This window comes from Aspergillus melleus (assembly GCF_016097325.1).
Source record: "Aspergillus melleus strain CBS 546.65 chromosome Unknown contig2, whole genome shotgun sequence".
NCBI classification, from domain to species: Eukaryota; Fungi; Ascomycota; class Eurotiomycetes; order Eurotiales; family Aspergillaceae; genus Aspergillus; species Aspergillus melleus.
Window position 1 is genome coordinate 5182577 of NW_025763371.1, and position 16565 is coordinate 5199141.

Here is a 16565-nt window from a genome sequence, read left to right on the forward strand (position 1 = left end):
TATCATGAAAATCTTTCGCTTTTTGATGGCCTTGGCCGGCCTAGCATCAGCTCAACTGGCTGCCGCTGGCTCCCAAGCACCCTTAACCGACGCCTCCACCACTGGCTCTTTCGCGAGAACCTCCGGCCTGAACTTTGGTATAGACGGCAAGACGGGGTATTTTGCTGGGTCGAATGCCTATTGGATTGGGTACCTGACCGACGACAACGATGTGGACCAGGTATTCGCGCATTTGCAGGAAGCAGGCCTCAAAATCCTGCGCGTCTGGGGGTTCAACGATGTCAACGAAAAGCCCGAGGAGGGAAGGATTTGGTACCAGCTGCACAGGAATCGACGCTCATATATCAATACCGGAGCCGACGGACTGCAACGGCTCGACTCTGTGGTTTCCTCGGCCGCGAAATACGGCGTCAAGCTTATTATCAACTTCGTCAATCATTGGGATGACTACGGCGGAATGAACGCATACCTGAACGCGTACGGAGGATCCTGGAAATCGGACTTTTATACCCACGAGGATATACAAACCGCTTATCGCACTTATATCAAGGCCGTCGTGACCCGGTATCGCGACTCCGCTGCGATCTTTGCCTGGGAGCTGGCCAACGAGCCTCGTTGCAAAGGATGCAACAGCACCGTGATAAACAATTGGGCGGAGGAGACGAGCAGATACATTAAATCGCTCGATGCGCGGCACATGATCGGCATCGGAGATGGTTTGTAACCAGCCAGCCAGCCAGCATCCCCTAGGTAATTGTCAAAAGCTCTAAATCTGACGCTTAACATAACAGAGGGATTCGGTCTCTGGACCGGCTCAGATGACAGCTATCCCTACCAGTTCGCAGAGGGAACCAACTTCGGGAACAACCTCGCCATTCCCACTATTGATTTTGGCACTTTCCACCTCTATCCGGATCAATGTAGGTTTTCCCAGTCCAGCTACAACCTTCCATTCGGACCAAGTTAACGCGAAGTCAAGGGGACCTATACAGCTTGTGGGGGAAGGACTGGGTGTCCTCGCATGAAGCAGTGTGCCGGGCGGCCGGTAAGCCGTGTATTTTGGAGGAATATGGCTCTAATTACAGTCGCTGCAGCACTGAGAAGCCGTGGCAGCAAACAGCACTGGACGAGGAAGGCGTCGCAGCAGATCTGTTCTGGCAATGGGGGGACAAATTGAGCGCTGGACGATCACCGAATGATGGCTACACAATCTATATGGATTCGGAAGATTTCCAGTGTCTGGTTACAGACCATGTAGCTGCTATAGGAGAGTTGAATATACCTCCTTTGTGAAATTTGTTTGGCAAGTAAGGGGGGGAAGGGTTGGTATTTACATATATACAGTAGTTATACAGAGTGGTGTCACGTCACAACAAGTCAACAAAACAGAAACGGAAATGGTAGATAGAAAGAGAGAGACAAGAAATAAGAGCGTATCGAAAGAAGGAATATAGAGTGTGAGAACGAGAGCCAAAAAGAGAAGAATCAAGCCAAACCCTTCCGTCTGGCCGCCTTCTCCTCACATTTCAAATCAACATTTTCCCTCCACCGCGGCCCAAACTCCGCCGTCAACCAGACCATCGCACCAGCCAACACCAAGAATAATCCAGAGAGGGTGTTGAACCAACCGACGCCCATTTCCTGAATCGCAGGGAGAGCGACGCCCGTGCCCAAGGCCGCGAACACGTAACGGAAGAGGTAGCTACCAGCCACGACCTCCGCGCTGCGCCCCTTCAGGACGTCAAGACAGTAGGTGTTCAGACTAGGTTGACAGAAGAGTTGGAAGACGCCTTGCAGGAACATGAAGACGACAGGGACTGGGATGCCGCCGACATCCTGATCCAGACTCCACCCGTAGACGAGGATCGAGCCGGGAGTCAGGACGCAGATGAAGATCAGACACGAGCGGAGGCGGTCCTCGGGGATGCGCAGACCGTTGCGTCGCGCGATGTATTTCTGCACGACGTAGTCGGCCCACCGACCGCCGACGAATGTCCCGGCTAAGAACCCCGCTCCCGGAGCGAGGTAGAATAGCCCGGCTTGCACGGGGCTGGTGAGGTTGAATCGAGGGTTGAGGACGGGGCGGATCGGTGTGAGCAGGGCGTATTGGTTCCAGACGAGAGCGCCGGCGGCAAGGCCGGTCCAGAAGAGGTTGGGGTAGGAGGCGTAGAGGGTGAAGACGCGGATAGGGTTGATTCGATGCCAGAGGAGTTTGGCTTGACGAGGGACGGTTTGGCCGGCGAAGTCGGCGTTGGACTTGGAGGGAATGGTCTCGGGGAAGAAGAGGATGATAGTGGCGGCGGCGAGGCCGTTCATGGCCGTGAGAAGCCAGAAGATGGTGGTCCAGGGTCGAAAAGTAATCACAGCACCCTGAAATTGACAAACGGGTTAGTGGTGTTGATGCTGGAGAGCTAGAAGATGGGATGTTGAACTTACGCCGAGGAAGGGGCCTACGGCAGGGCCTATCAAGCTGCCAGACGTGACCCATCCCAGAGCCGTTGCTCGGGTTTTAGGCTCATAGATATCTCCCACTGCGGAGCTGCCGACGACCAGAAATGATGTTCCTTGGAAAGCAGTAAGGACACGAAGGATGAAGTAAGCGGTTAGGTTGGGAGAGAGCGTGGTGCCAATAGTGAAGAGGAAAAAAAGAACACTGCTGGCAATAAGAATCTAAGGCATATTAGAGAGAAGGATCGAGTATTCGGACTGTTCTTCAGGCACTTACTGGACGACGGCCGAAGACCTGACTTAGAGGACCCCAGAACAAGGCCGAGAGGCCCATGAAAGCTAAATAAAGGGCCGTACTGGCATTTATGATCTCTTCGGTGGTCTGGTAGGTCTTGGCTATCTCTGGCACGGCAGACAGCATGGCCGTGGAGGAGATGGGAGCGAGGAAAGCACAATACGACAGGATACAAAGAATGAGAACTTTGCGCGCGGGTGAGAACTGTTCATACTGCTTGGCCTCGGACTCGTCGTAGTGGTCGTCTTCTACGGCGAATCCACGACGCGAGGAATGACTTTGAACTGGAATCAGTGTGTTCGGTGTACCAGGGGGTGAGCCAAAGTCTGATTCTGACCCCTGACCATACTCTGAAGCAACATGTGTTGCTGAGGAATTGACGGATGACCCGCCTGACATGGGATACACCTTCGAAGGAGCCTTCAACATGATTCACGTCAATTGATAGAACAGTGTCATAAAGTTCTAGATTGATAAAGAATGGTCTGCTTTCAAGCTCTAAGGGAAAGGAACTATTTCGACCGATGTTCATGCGACAGGGCCAACCGTTTTAAGAAAATGAATGGACGAAAAAAAGGCCCGAAAAAAAGCCTTGTGCAATGGACCAAATTCGGAAGAAAAGAACGGATGAAAATAAAAGCTAACAAGAGCACATGCAGGTAAAGAGAGTGACGAAGAGGACGCAGAGGAATCCTTTTTGGGTAAGACAACGCAATATTATGAAGGTGTTTTGCACGCACATTCATTATAAATGAGCAGGGTCCCAAGAAAGGAGAGCTGACCCTGGTGGCCAGCATTGCGCGTTGCGTAGAATAGCCCCCCCAGTTTTTCTACGTCTATCATCACATCATCTGTCCGCGGAGCCGCCCAAAGCTCTCAAAGCTTTAATTGGAAACATCGTAAGAGCATTTTTTGCGCGCACATGGTCTGGATCTTCGTAAGCAGAAGTTAGAGAAGTGCAGAGCCAATGAGACTCTCGAACGGTGGACACGCCCTTGGCAACTATAAGCTCGGGAAAGGAACCGGGGCCTATAGCTTGGTTGAGGTGTGGGACATGATCGACATGGCCGAGCAGATGGGCCCCTGACGACTAACGTCGGGTTCTACTAAACCTTGCGAGAACGCATCATCCGATGGTGTAATGCCAGTCTTTTTCTCGCATTCCGAGGCGTGGCGCGCGGTGACAAGCTCCTTTTCCATCCGGTAGCTCCCGTTGCCCAACCAGCTCTTGGCCCAGGGACGACCCGCGGCCGGGCGGAAGCTTCAGGAGCCAGACCAGGAGGATCTTCACGGAGGCTTGCACATGATGCCCAGGCTGGGTCTGGTTTCACATTCTGTGTGAATCATCGATCCTAGTCTTGTCTTTGAGAGGGAATATTTGTATTCCGTACGCCTGGAGGACCCATCGATCATCGTTGTCCTGATCGATCCCAGGCGTTCGCGCCAAAGCACTGTTGGAAGTGCGTTCCCATTATGTAAAGGCCATAAGTAAAAGACCCTTTTCTTCGAGCCGGTGCCTTGTGTTGTGCCTGACAGTGGTCGGTCATTTTGAGATGATCTTTTGAGCAGCAACCCCCGTTAATTTCGCAGGGAAAAGTGGTTCAGGCCGCAATCCCCTATTCTGGCTGCAGACACATTTCCTGATGTCGCTCATCGAATATTCAACCGACAATTTTTCCCTGCCGTTCTATTTCTGTTCATTCTTGGCGTCATCATCTTGCCGACGATGATGAAGAAGTTATGCAATGATGGAGCCGGCGATGACATTGACTGGTGGAAGGCGTGCAACAAAGTTGAGGGATCCGACCGGAGAACATGGCTGGAAAAGGGAGGAATGTTGTTGGGAACGAAGAAGGACCAAAATTGAGAGCCGAGAGAGCTCCGAAGATGGAGGAGAGGACGAGAAACGGACGACAAAGGAAGAGAGGATAATCCGAAGACCGAGTCATCTGATAAGGTACTTGCAATTAAGCTGGTGTTGATGTACCGTTGTACCAGTGACTTCACTCACGGTATTTCCTGCGCAAATGGCACAAGTCGACGGTACAAAGAGCCAAGAGGCGGGGGCCATGACGTCGGCGGTGACGAGAGCCGCCCTGCACTTGCGCACTTTCTGCCTGAGGTCCCGCCGTTCTCGTCTGTCTCGCTCTCCCTTTCTTCCTCTCCCTCTCCATGACATCTTTCCCCCCTCTCCCTCGCTTCTCCTTCACTTCTCACCCTTTCTTCTCTGTTCACCCCCCCTTTCCTCGGTTTCTCATTATTGGGTCCTGCTCTGTCCATACCCACCTTTATAACATTCCATCTTTAATCGGGAATTTTCTAAAAGTACACCTGTAATCTTATCCCCGGGGAAAATGAGTTCCAGCAAGGATCCACAATCTCAAATCCCCGCCAACAGCAAAGGCTCTTGGTCGAGTTTCCTCAAGGTAAGCCCGCACTACTCAATTGGCGTCCGGTTAGTTTAGTCAGAAACCTGGTCTGACATGAAATGGTTCTTCGCTAGTCTATTGCCTCTTTCAACGGCGACCTGTCCTCCTTGACCGCTCCACCCTTCATCCTCTCCTCTACCTCCCTGGTCGAATATTCCGCCTACTGGGCCGAACATCCGAGTCTGTTCGTGGCCCCGGCCCAGGAGCCGGACCCGGAAAAGCGAGCTCTGGCTGTTTTGAAATGGTTCCTTAGCACCCTGCACCAACAGTACTGCAGCCGCAGTGAGAAGCTGGGCAGCGAGAAGAAGCCCCTGAACCCTTTCCTGGGTGAGCTCTTCATTGGAAAGTGGAATGGCGACGACAACGTCGGGGATACCTCGTTGATCAGTGAGCAAGTCAGGTGGGTTGTTGATTAACATGCTTGCCGGGGGGGAAACATGACAAGCTGACGAGAATGCCAGCCACCACCCTCCCGCCACTGCCTACGCGATTACGAACGATAAGCATGGTGTCGAGGTGAGTGCCGAACTACCACAGGGATCAATTAATCGTACGTCGAATTCTAACCCTATTGTAGCTACAAGGATACAACGCCCAGAAGGCGTCGTTCTCTAGCACCATCCAGATCAAGCAGATCGGTCACGCACTCCTGACCATCACCCCGCCCGGCGCGAACAAGAACGACCCTGCCCAGCAAGAGCAGTACCTCATCACCCTCCCGCATCTGCACATTGAATCTTTGATCTACGGCACGCCCTTTGTCGAACTGGAGAAGACGACGAAGATTGTCAGCAGCACAGGCTACGTGGCCAAAATCGATTACTCCGGCAAGGGCTGGCTGAGCGGGAAGAAGAACACGTTCACCGCGAGCCTGTTCAAGGAAAGTGAGGGCGAGAAGAAGCCCCTTTACACCGCCGAAGGTCAATGGTCAGAGAAATTCACCATTCGCAACGCCCGCACCAAGGAGGAGGTCGACAAGCATGTGGTGAAGGACGCCAAGACCACTCCTCTACAGCTGGCCCCCCTGGAGCAACAGGACCTCTTCGAAAGTCGACGCGCGTGGAGCGATGTGGCTGCGTCGATCGAGCGCGGTGACATGGACTCCGTGTCCAACCATAAGGGTCGCATCGAAAATGCTCAGCGAGAGCTGCGCAAGGTTGAGAAGTCCGAAGGTCGGGAATGGCCTCGACGATTCTTCAAGCGCCTCAACGAGGGTGAGGATGATGACAGGTTCAAGAGCCTCGCCCAGACAGTGGGCCTGACATCCCTGGAAAGCGACAAGACCGGCGGAGTCTGGCGCTTCGACCGCGAGCGCGCCACCGGTGCCCAGCCGCCCTACCACCCCGTCGGCCCCGAAGGTCTCGGACTTAGCAGCAACTAAATAGAATACATATGGGTATCTCCCTAATTTACAGTGGAGAAAGGGAGGTTTTATATAGGTTTCATTAATCCACATAAGGTTTGTCATTAGGTAGAACGTCCGCAGTCCGACTATAGAGGAAAGTCTCGTGATCAGGGATGGGATGGGATAGGAATAGGATGGGTGACTCTGGATATTGCTTTTTTTTTCTTGTCGCAAATCTTGCTTCCTGTATATAGAATCTTCAATATAGTGTCTCCGAATTGGATGTTTCCAGTTTGCAGTTTCCACCAGCCGATCGTCTCCTGCCGTCTTCGACTAGTTCGTAGAGCGGGCCCATGATCGACTCCCATATGACTTTTGAAAATCATCTAGCTATTAGCATGTCGCAGCCTCGCAGGTCAGGGGATGAGAATGGGGATGGGGATAACGAACGCGTCAGTAGTTCGGATCCACTTTTGTTTCTAGTTGCTTTCTATTTTCTAGTTCTTGGGTGTCTTCCGATCTTGAAAAGCTTGAGTCGAGACTCGAGAGTTGACGACATGTGACAGACATTGTCGTCTGGACTATTGCGTCCTGGTTCAATAACTCGTGGCTATGTACTAGGGGGTTTGGTCTTCTGTGGTGCTTGTTTTTTTTTTTTTTTGTGGGGGGGCTTCTGTTTCTGTTGAATATTTAAGAGATGCTACATTTCTATTCGGATGTTCTTGGTTTTCGGGAGGAACTTTCGCTTTTTCTAGTTGTTCTTTAAGTCATCGTACTTCTGAATGTACATTGAGCTCACCTTTTGCTAAGCATAAAGCGTCTATAATCTAACAGCTAGCCCTAGTCATTGAAACCCAATCATCCCAGGAGATAAGGATCATCAAGGGCCACAATAACCGTCGCTACTTCTTTTGAGAGGGCTACACTTTAGAACAATTTACTCAAACAGAGTGTGAGTGTCTAGCGTTCCATCCATCCCTCTCTATCTAATGAGCAAACCGGAAATCCAAGCGCTTATTCCCCTGATCCTTCGTCGTCCGGAGGTAGTTGTCCTTCTCTTCTGAGCTCATGGCGTTCCAGGTGCGTTCACGCGCCTGGTTGCGCCGGATGTAGTAGACTTTGATGAAGACGGTCATGACCACGTTCCAGGCGACGATGGCCAGGAGGACCTTGTTTCCTCGGCGGTAGTAGGGGGCGTCGTCGGCACGGTAGATCTACGTGTGGATCGAGGGTTGGTTAGAAAGAGAAACAACATGTGAAGAAGCGGGTTGAGCGAGAAAACAGATGCGGCTGGCTTACATTAGAGGAAATGATCGAGCTCGCTTGGCAGATCATGTTGTATAGTGCGCTGCCCACTGTCCTTGTGCGCACGGATCCGGCGTTCCGAGAAGTAAGACTAACTATTGTGGCGTAGTGTGGTTAGACAATTCTGCTTATATACCCAGGTCTAGACCTAGGGGGTGGGGATGAGAGGATCGTCGTACCATTAATGGAATGGATGTATGGAAACCCAATCAGCATGATAGTCACCGTGTACCAGCTCCACGGACTAGCGGATGACGGCAACAGCTCCAAGGCAAGTAGGAGAGGTAGACACCAGACTGAGTAGAACATGACAATTGCCATTCGGTTGTTGATTTTCTCCGAGAGCCAGGACCAGAAGATCAGTTGGATCAAAAACAGGACATATGCCGGGATGGTCAAAAGGTTGGTCTCGAACGTGTCGAACCCAAGAGACTTTAAATTCAGCGTTAGGTATGCCGATACAGGGTTGGTGGGAATGAGCATGGTAAAACTGATTGCGTATAATGGCCACAAATCGTAGTCCATGAGGGAAGCCCAGAGCAGCTTCAGATTCAGGCCTTGACGGTTGTGCATACCACCCTGAGTACCCAGGTCAGCATTGTCCGTCAGCGCTTGTTCAGATGACCGTGCACTCACCTTGCCTGGGTCGTCTCGTAGCACTCGATTAACCATGATAACCTCCTCCCTCTCATCAAACCAACCATCTCTACCACGAAACCAGCTTGCAGTTTGTGTCGGGCTTGGTGGCAAGTAGAACCAGGAAAGGATGCCGATGATGGCCGTCAAAGCACCCTCCAAGGCAAACAACCACCGCCAGCCCTCCCAGCCTCCAATCATCTTCATATGCAAGATTCCGTAGGCCAGAAAAGCAGCAATGATGAAGGTGAAGTGCGATGAACAGTAAAAATAGCCCACCCGGATCGGGAGCTCTTTATTGGTGTAGAAGTATGAAAGGTATAGCAGGGCATCTGGAATGAACCCACCCTCTACTAGGCCAAGAAGAGCACGGGTGGCATAGAAGCTTTTCTCGTCAACTATCAAAGCTTGGCAGATGCCAATAACGCTCCAAGTGACCATTTGTATCGGGATCCAAACGTCGGGTCCTAGCTTTTTCGAGATCATCTGCGACGGTACTTCGGCTGATAAGAAGCAGAGGTAGAATATCATCATGCCATAGTTGTACTGGTTTGTTGATAGCCCAAGATCGTCTAAAAGCCCGTCACTGAGAGCCTGGGATATGTTTCCGCGATCGAGTTGTAGTGCGAAAAACATTAGACAAACCCAGGAACAGATCCTATAATCAAGCTGAATACGGGAGAGTAGACGTCAGCGACATCACAACATATGGATGAGAGACGATCAATGACATACTTTTCGCACCAATTTTTTCTCTTCTTTCTCCGTCCACTCGGCCGTCGGATCATATCGATGTCTGCCCTCGTACTCTGGAATTGGTTCGTACAGCTCGGTGGCCCCGCCATCCGCGAACGCGTTGCCATTTCCTTGGTACCTTTTAGTTGCTCCTTCTTCCACAACCAACTCCTGCGGCGCATATTTTGAATCCTCCCATTTCTTAGATTCTGAGTCGCCCGACATTGTCGATACACGCTAAGCCCGCTGACAGGACGTCTTGACAGCAATGACCGAAACAATTCCACCATCTTATATACTCCCCAACGTGCAACACGTGCACAGGGTCAAAGATGGTGCAATACCAATTTTGGACACTGAGTTATGCCTCTTGGGCGAATACTTGGTGATACTCAGTGGCGCGCGTCGAGCTAAAATTGTGCAATATGGATGTTCTGCATATCTCCGCGGAGCGAGGAAGGGAAAACTGGGGAAAACCCAGAATCAACAACACAGCTTCCACCGTGTGGGTCTTCACGACGACAAGCCAAGAAGGCTAGTCGTGCTCTTGGTGGTATTGTCACTGCAATAGTCCTTGCATCGTGGACTTTGTTGGGGTAGAAGGACTACGCCGCTGTGGACTACAATAAGGCCGTGCCTCTGGAAAACACGAGTAGAGAAGATAAAGGGAGGTCGCCTTGTTGATTCACGAAAAGACGGTCTTTCCCGAACAAGTTCCAGGGCTTCGCACGCCATGTGTAGCACGACGTCGGACAAGGGCAATGGGCGGACTTCCTTGAAAAGACGATCATCCTAGAGGATGGCACCATTGGTATGCTTTCGAGCTTTTGCTCAGGGTCTGTCTTCAATGGAGTGGCTTGAGGGGAGCAACATTAGCTTCTATGCACGTTTCAAGTCCCGTTATGAGCGAAATATGCCATGGTGTTGTACCATATTGTGCCAATGGCCGTGCTCGATCGTGATTTAACCGCAAGTTTCCCGCGGTATAATGCCGAAATTTGCTCCGCTTCACGGCTGCTGACCGGGCTAACTAAGGATCTTGGCGATGCTATTAGCACTCTTTAGCAAGTGAGCTCGCTTATGTTTAGGTCCAAGTACCCTGCAGTAGCTAATAATAAGGAAGCGAAGCCGGTCAGCGAATGGTCTTTGAGCGAAGGGGCGAAGATGAACACGGCCGAGGAGATTGTACATCGAGAATACATCAAAAAGACCAAGTCCGGATGCCACTAAACTTCTAGGCGGCTGGCTGGCAGAGGAGACGGACGAATCGGTCGCAAGGAAGATTACCTACTGGTAGTCCAACAAACGATAGCGCGTGGTCAGGATGCAATTCCAATTTGTCACTTCGTGCAGAGTATACATGTGGAAACAAGGATGATCAGAATTTATAAGATGCCTTAGGCTCCCGCAAAGACTTTGGAAGACGATACTCGGATGAAAAACAAGCTCGGTAAATCTAGAGAAGATGTCCACCGTAAGAAGAAGAGAGAGAGAGAGAGAGAGAGAAAGAGAGAGCATTTTGCTGGCGGTAACTACTGAGTATGTGGAGAAGGTCCGGTTCGGGTAGACCCACACGACATAAATATACTTCTCCGGAATAGCCTCATGTCCCCAAGAGACATGCCGGCTTGCTAGTCTCCTTAAAGCTCCAAGGGCTCGCCATTGCCTAGCCTAGGTTTGGTGTTGGCAGAAGTCGAACGGCAATAGATTCGAACATGTTGGTATACAAAGGGCTACTTGCACCGCTAGGCTTACATATAACTACGGTGTGCCTAGTGGGAAACGACGAAATGCTTGGCAACTTGCCTCAGGCATCTTCTGCTCACTTGCTGTTCTGCGGGCGGCAAATTATGGCAGATACCGACCGCCTTCTTGATCGGGATTATTTTATTGACATATAAGCCATTGTTTGGGAAGAATGGTACCGGTCCAGCCGTTTGGGGGTGACAGCATGAGGGAATCTCACTACCCCCTTCGTCGGGGTCAGTTGGACCTCTTACCTGGATATGGATAACGCGTCCCCTTCCTCATTTGAGTCGATGGCGTGGACGCATCCCGGGGGTGAGCTTTTTGTTTTTCCTGCTTCCTTTCTTTTTTGTTCTCCTCTTCCTTGTTCCTTATGTTGTTGCCCCAAACGTCCTCTCTCCATCATCCTCCCTACATCTTCCTCGCCGTAACATTCTATTTCCACTTGATCTGTCTGCATTGTACCTACCCACCCATCCTAGTCCTCTTCCCGCGGTCCCCTTCAGTACTTACCTACCGAAAAACAGTCTATGCATACGATAGATAAGATCCATGGATGCGCTGGTTCCAAGATCGTAGCATCTCGATTTCTACCTGAACAATGCTTCTTTCTTCCCCTTGCCTCCCTTCCAATTTCCTCAGTTTTCTCACCTGTCACTCTCTCTTCCTTGGTGTTCGCTTAAGGCGCTGTGACTTCTCTTTACCAAGGTTAGTAGCTCCAGAAGGAAAAGGGGAGAGAAGAAAGTACGAAAAAGAATTGGCACATCTCATTCATCATCGAAACAACGGAATCCCCTTATAACAACCCAACCCCGTCACCATCCAGCCCGCAGAAAGCAACCAACCCCTTTCATGCCTTTTTGCATACCTGCCTAATCAAGCTATCCATCTGAACAACCTCAATTAACGTCATGGACCTCCACTCCCCGAGCAAATGAAACCATGTCGACAATCAACAAGCAACACAACCATTAGTCCAAAAGCCCACCCAACCCGATCTATATAAGACAAGAAGATGGAACATGAGTCAACGCAGGAACAGATCGGATCGAAAAGACCACTGACGGCGCTAACCGGATCAGAGCTAGCGAGGCACATTGGTCTCTCTGCTCCACTCGGTCAGATCTGATCCGATCAAATGAGATCAGATCAGATAACAGCCGGCAGGATTGTGAAACGTAGGTACTTGATTCAGGTACTTGTACATTGGACTACAAGAAGCGAGATAGACGATCGAGTCGATGAACAAAAACGCCACCCAAGTAAGGTCGTTGCATTCTTTATGCCCCTCTTCCTCCGATCCCAATCCAGTCAAATTGCATAGATGAAATCCCAATTGACCCCAGGTATGTAGTACAGGCAGCGGAAATTATGCGACGTAAAGAACAAGGACATGGTTTTTGTAGAACATTAATCAAGGAAATCATGAGTGAAAAACAAGACCCGTTGGTCGATGTCATAAACCCGTATAAAGTAATAAAGCAACAACAGAAAAGAAAAACGAGTAACATTTTTTTTCAGTTCCATACAACAAGGGAAACGCAAACCGGCGGTGAAAAGAAAAAGCCCAACGGAAACCCAGCCAAGCTCCCCTTGAGAGTAGAGATTACACATTTCAAGGCGTCACGATAGATAGAAATAGGAAACAGAACGGAAAAGAGCAAATATAAAACGGTTTTTGATCCAGGCTCACCGGCCCTGAGCAAGAGAAGTCCGCAATCCATCGCCCATAAAACATAAGAGAAGAAAAAAAAGAAAAGAGGAAATGAAATGGAAATTAGAGCAGCTTGAGGTCGAGAGATGATAATGTCATGATCATTTAGTGACCGTAGTTGCCGCCCCAGCCTCCACGACCAGTGTTGCCGTAGTAGTTGGTGAATCCTGCACCGCCGTAGTTACCGTAGCCGGTCGCTTGATGGTGACTCTGGGTAGCGGCTGCTTGGTGGCCACCAAGTCCACCCAGGCCTCCATACTGGGGGTTGAGGTGGGGGTAAGCGCCAAATCCCTGCTGGCCTTGCTGGCCCTGCAAAGGAGGAAGTCCGGTTTGAGCTTGAGACTGACCGGGAACGCTGTTGGTCGCAGATCCAGGACGGTTGGCCTGTGCCAACGAAGGGCTAGGGCCGCCCGCCTTGGGTGTGTCGAAGGCCTTCGTTTCCTCCGAAGTCACCGGGGGCTGCTGGGAAATGGGCTGGCTCTGGCCGAAGCCCGCCTGGGAACGTCCAAAAACATCAGACATGCCCGTGCCGAACGCATTGGCCCCGGCCGCGGTCTGCTGGCTTTCTGAGGGCTGGGCGGAGCCGGTACGTCCGTAAACGGATTCTCGGCCCGGCATAGCTTGGTTGAAGGCGCCGGCCGCCGCAGGCGACGAAGAGTGGTCGTAGGAAAAGCCGTGGGGCTGTCCGTACATTCCAGTCTTGCCGTAGGGTCCATACTGATTGCCGTAGGCATATTGGGCGGCGCTGTGGGGCATGTAGTGGTCATCATAGCGGCGAGCGTCATCATACATCGGACGGTTTCGGCTGTATTGGTTCATCTGGCTCATGTACGTCGCATAGTGGGGGTTGGAGAAGTAGGGGTACTGGTATTGGTAGGCGGCATGGCCAGGCATGTGCGCCGCAGTCGGGGTTTGAGCAGCCGCTGGAAGAGTGGGATTAGGTGTGTTGTGACCACTGTTGGGAGCATCGACATGGCCGTAACGGCTGGGGGGCTGGGTCGTGGGGATGTGCGGCTGTACTTCGGCGCCGGAAACACCGAATCCAGCACCCGCTCTCTGGGCAGCGGTGGCATCCTGAGACTGGCCGTAGGTGCCGTAATAGTTGTAGGGGAGACGCTGGTCAACGCCGTAGAAAGGAGAGTACTCGCTGCTGGTGGTGACGGCGGGCTGAACGGGAGCCTGGTTGGCGAATGGCTCCTGGATTTGAGGCTGAGGCTGCGAAACCTGCTGGCTGAATGGGTCGTAGGGTTTGTGGGCGTCAGTGTAGCGAGAGAAGTCGGTGAAGGAAGAGTCGGCGGCGGAGACCTGAGGAACAGGAGGAAGTCCAGGGGCTGGGCGCGAGACAGCGGGGCTGCCGGTCGAGGCCTGCGGCTGGGTAGAAGGGGGCAAGGAGGCACGAGGGGCCACGGGGGAGTGTTGAGGGGGTTGAGCCCGGGTCTCGGCGTCCTCGCGGTTCTCGTCGATGTCGACGTCCGCAGAGTCGCCGTTCAGACCCATGCTACCGAACTGCACGGCGGCCCGGTCAACGGCATGGTTTCCAGGCATAACCACCGCTTCCTGCTGTTCCATAACGCGACGCTGGGCGCCCGGACCTCGGACGCTGTGTCTCAATGCGCTGCCAGGGTAGGCACCAGGGGCGCCACGTCCAGGAGTTCCGGTTGAGCCGACATTGTGAGCATCAAAGGCGCTTCCCACAGTGCTGGCTGCAGTAGCGGTAGGAGCAGGGGGAGAAACATCGGGAATCTGCGCGAGGTTCGTCTTGGTCAAATCATCCTTAGGAGGAGTGACCTCGGTTGAAGGAGGGGCAGCAGCCGGCGCCTCAGGCTGCTTAGGGATGACCGGTTCGGGCGCCTTTTCCACGGGGATGGGAACCGGGGCAGGGACCGGGGCAGGAATGGGTGCGGGTTCGGGGGCTTTTTGCTCTGCGACTGGTTCAACAGCAGCAGGCTTTTCGGGGGCGGATGTAGTAGGGGCAGCGGTGGGAGCAGGAGCGGCCGGAGCAGCAGGAGCAGGAGCGGAAGCGGGGGCGGGAGCCGGAGCAGCAGGTTTCTTCTGAGTGGGAGGAGTAGCAGTAGTAGCGGTAGGAGGAGGAGGAGCGGGTTTGGCAAATAAACTGGCCCAGCCTTTCTTGGTGCCCTCGGGGATGACGCTGCTCTTGGGCGTGTCCTTGGCATCCTCCTTCGAAGTGTCGGTCGATTCAACGGTTGTGGATTCGGCGTCGGCGTCCACCTTGTCAGTTTTCTGCGCCTCGGGAACAGCTGTCGCAGCCGACTCGGCAGTGGATGCAATGGGAGCGGTAACAGCTGGCTTCTCCAATCGGCTTCCATTGGTATGAGCACCTGCACGGCCGCCCCGACCGCCCCGACCGCGATCTCCGCGAGCGCGACCACGACCTTCAAATCCACCACGTCCACGGCCTGCTCGGACAGGAGCGGGAGTTGTCTCGGTCGGGGTGCTCTGTACCTCCTTTGGCTTGGGTCGACTCCGATCTGTGGTCTTCTTCTTTACCTCACCCCACTGAGAGACGTTGCCTGATGAGAGACGGAACACGACAATGTTAGCCAGGCCGTAATAATGACGGAAGAGAGTAAGCGAGTAGGGGAGGACATAGTATGGGTCGCACCTTCGGTTATGCGATCAATTGCAGCCTCGAGGTCACCATCAGCATCCTCCAAGGCGAAGACCAGGTCCTCGTTCGTCCAGTCGGGGAACAGCTCATTCAGCATAGGCAGAGTGTCGGAATACTTCTTCTTCATCTGACCGATTTCGCCCTCATCTTCGAATGCGGACTGCGTGTCCTCTGAGCTGTCTGCCTTTGCAGATCTGCTGCTGCCACCCCGACCACCTCTAGAGCTATAGCCGCCTCGACCACCGCGAGCAGACACCCTGCCACGAGAAGCAGCGGGTCGTGATTGAACGTCAGACATATCGTTCTAATGGGAATTTGTGTGAATTCTCCCAGGACAACAGAGGAGAGAAAGAGGGTCGGAAGGGAAAAAGGGAAAGGAAAGGAGGAAAGAGGGCGAAGGGAGAAAACAAGGTGTGGCTAGTGGAAGAGAAAAAGCGGGTAAAACGAGGTTTAGTTGGTTCGAGAGGTAGAAAGATTTGGTGTGAATTTCAAGAAGAAGGGAAGGGAGAGGTGGAAAGGTTTGGTTGGTTTGGTCGGTTTGGTTTAGGTTTAGGTCAGCTTTTGTGTTGCCTGAGGCTGCTCCGGGGCGGCGGTACCGTTTGGTAAGGAAACCTAGTCAGGTGTACAGTATGTAGTACTTACTCCGTGTAGGTACCTATACAGAGTAGACTAAGTGAGGCGAAATTCGATCTGTGAGTTTAATTCCTTCTCATATGAAATGCCCCAATTCCATCATTCTGATTTCCTCCCAATTCCCCCCAATCGTCCTGCTCACCCGCCACCCACCGCGCAAAATTACCCACCCCCGTCCGTAACGAACCCGTTCAGAGTTGCGATGGCCACCCTGAATATTCAGGCAGCACTTTTAGCGAGTTAACACTAAAGTCCGAGAAAGTTGGCCCATTCGTCATTCATCGACAATTGAGGATCAATGAATTCGTTCATTAGACAATAGTATATCCCTTGATATACTCCCCCTTCCTTCTCGGCTCCTTCACCTCAAACAGTGAAATATTTACGCTGTATCTCCTCGATGAGCTGTTAATTGACTACCTACAAAGTACTAATACGTTGTAGTTAACTAACTACACCGTAGTCAAGTTAAGTTAATGAACAAGTCTGGGGAAGTAATGACTAAGCCCGGCTTCTCACCGCCTTCTCGTCCTCAGGCCAAAGTCAGACGTCGACGATTGCCGTCAACCCGTCAAGAATAATCACCCCATGCTTATCTTCCGCCGTGACGAACCATCCTTTTGACATCCTCGCCTTCCTCTCCCAATCAG

At 52.2% G+C, this 16565-nt stretch overlaps 6 protein-coding genes across 6 annotated transcripts; 3 read left to right on the forward strand and 3 right to left on the reverse strand.

The window, feature by feature from the left end:
- Positions 1-4: 4 nt before the first annotated feature.
- On the forward strand, positions 5-1293 carry MANA1 (glycoside hydrolase 5 family protein; the record flags this gene model as incomplete). The annotated part of the gene is made up of 3 exons (XM_046086314.1): positions 5-716; positions 792-920; positions 980-1293. The coding sequence occupies 3 exons, from the start codon at positions 5-7 to the stop codon at positions 1291-1293; spliced, it is 1155 nt and encodes a 384-aa protein (XP_045942277.1).
- Positions 1294-1485: 192 nt separating this feature from the next.
- Positions 1486-3172, reverse strand: LDX57_004643 (putative MFS transporter; the record flags this gene model as incomplete). Its single annotated transcript, XM_046086315.1, has 3 exons — positions 1486-2370; positions 2437-2670; positions 2726-3172. The coding sequence occupies 3 exons, from the start codon at positions 3170-3172 to the stop codon at positions 1486-1488; spliced, it is 1566 nt and encodes a 521-aa protein (XP_045942278.1).
- A 1925-nt stretch (positions 3173-5097) lies between these two features.
- kes1_1 (Oxysterol-binding protein 4) lies at positions 5098-5588 on the forward strand (the record flags this gene model as incomplete). The annotated part of the gene is made up of 2 exons (XM_046086316.1): positions 5098-5169; positions 5247-5588. 2 exons carry the CDS (start codon positions 5098-5100, stop codon positions 5586-5588), a joined length of 414 nt encoding a protein of 137 aa, XP_045942279.1.
- An 89-nt stretch (positions 5589-5677) lies between these two features.
- kes1_2 (Oxysterol-binding protein 4) lies at positions 5678-6553 on the forward strand (the record flags this gene model as incomplete). Its single annotated transcript, XM_046086317.1, has 2 exons — positions 5678-5682; positions 5788-6553. The coding sequence occupies 2 exons, from the start codon at positions 5678-5680 to the stop codon at positions 6551-6553; spliced, it is 771 nt and encodes a 256-aa protein (XP_045942280.1).
- A 1274-nt stretch (positions 6554-7827) lies between these two features.
- LDX57_004646 (uncharacterized protein) lies at positions 7828-9228 on the reverse strand. Its single transcript, XM_046086318.1, has 2 exons — positions 8459-9228; positions 7828-8401 (listed from the first exon to the last, which is right to left on the reverse strand). Exons 1-2 carry the CDS (start codon positions 9092-9094, stop codon positions 7937-7939), a joined length of 1101 nt encoding a protein of 366 aa, XP_045942281.1. The 5' UTR covers positions 9095-9228; the 3' UTR covers positions 7828-7936.
- A 3530-nt stretch (positions 9229-12758) lies between these two features.
- On the reverse strand, positions 12759-15580 carry DEF1 (putative RNAPII degradation factor Def1; the record flags this gene model as incomplete). Its single annotated transcript, XM_046086319.1, has 2 exons — positions 12759-15184; positions 15277-15580. 2 exons carry the CDS (start codon positions 15578-15580, stop codon positions 12759-12761), a joined length of 2730 nt encoding a protein of 909 aa, XP_045942282.1.
- Between the last annotated feature and the right edge of the window lie 985 nt (positions 15581-16565).

What these genes read in the sequence shown, in the direction of transcription:
- LDX57_004646 (XM_046086318.1), bottom strand. Translation starts at nt 9,094, where the DNA reads ATGTTTTTCGCACTACAACTCGATCGCGGAAACATATCCCAGGCTCTC. An exon ending in TACGAGACGACCCAGGCAAG is followed by an intron (nt 8,402 to 8,458) that starts GTGAGTGCACGG and finishes CTGGGTACTCAG; the next exon opens with GGTGGTATGCACAACCGTCA.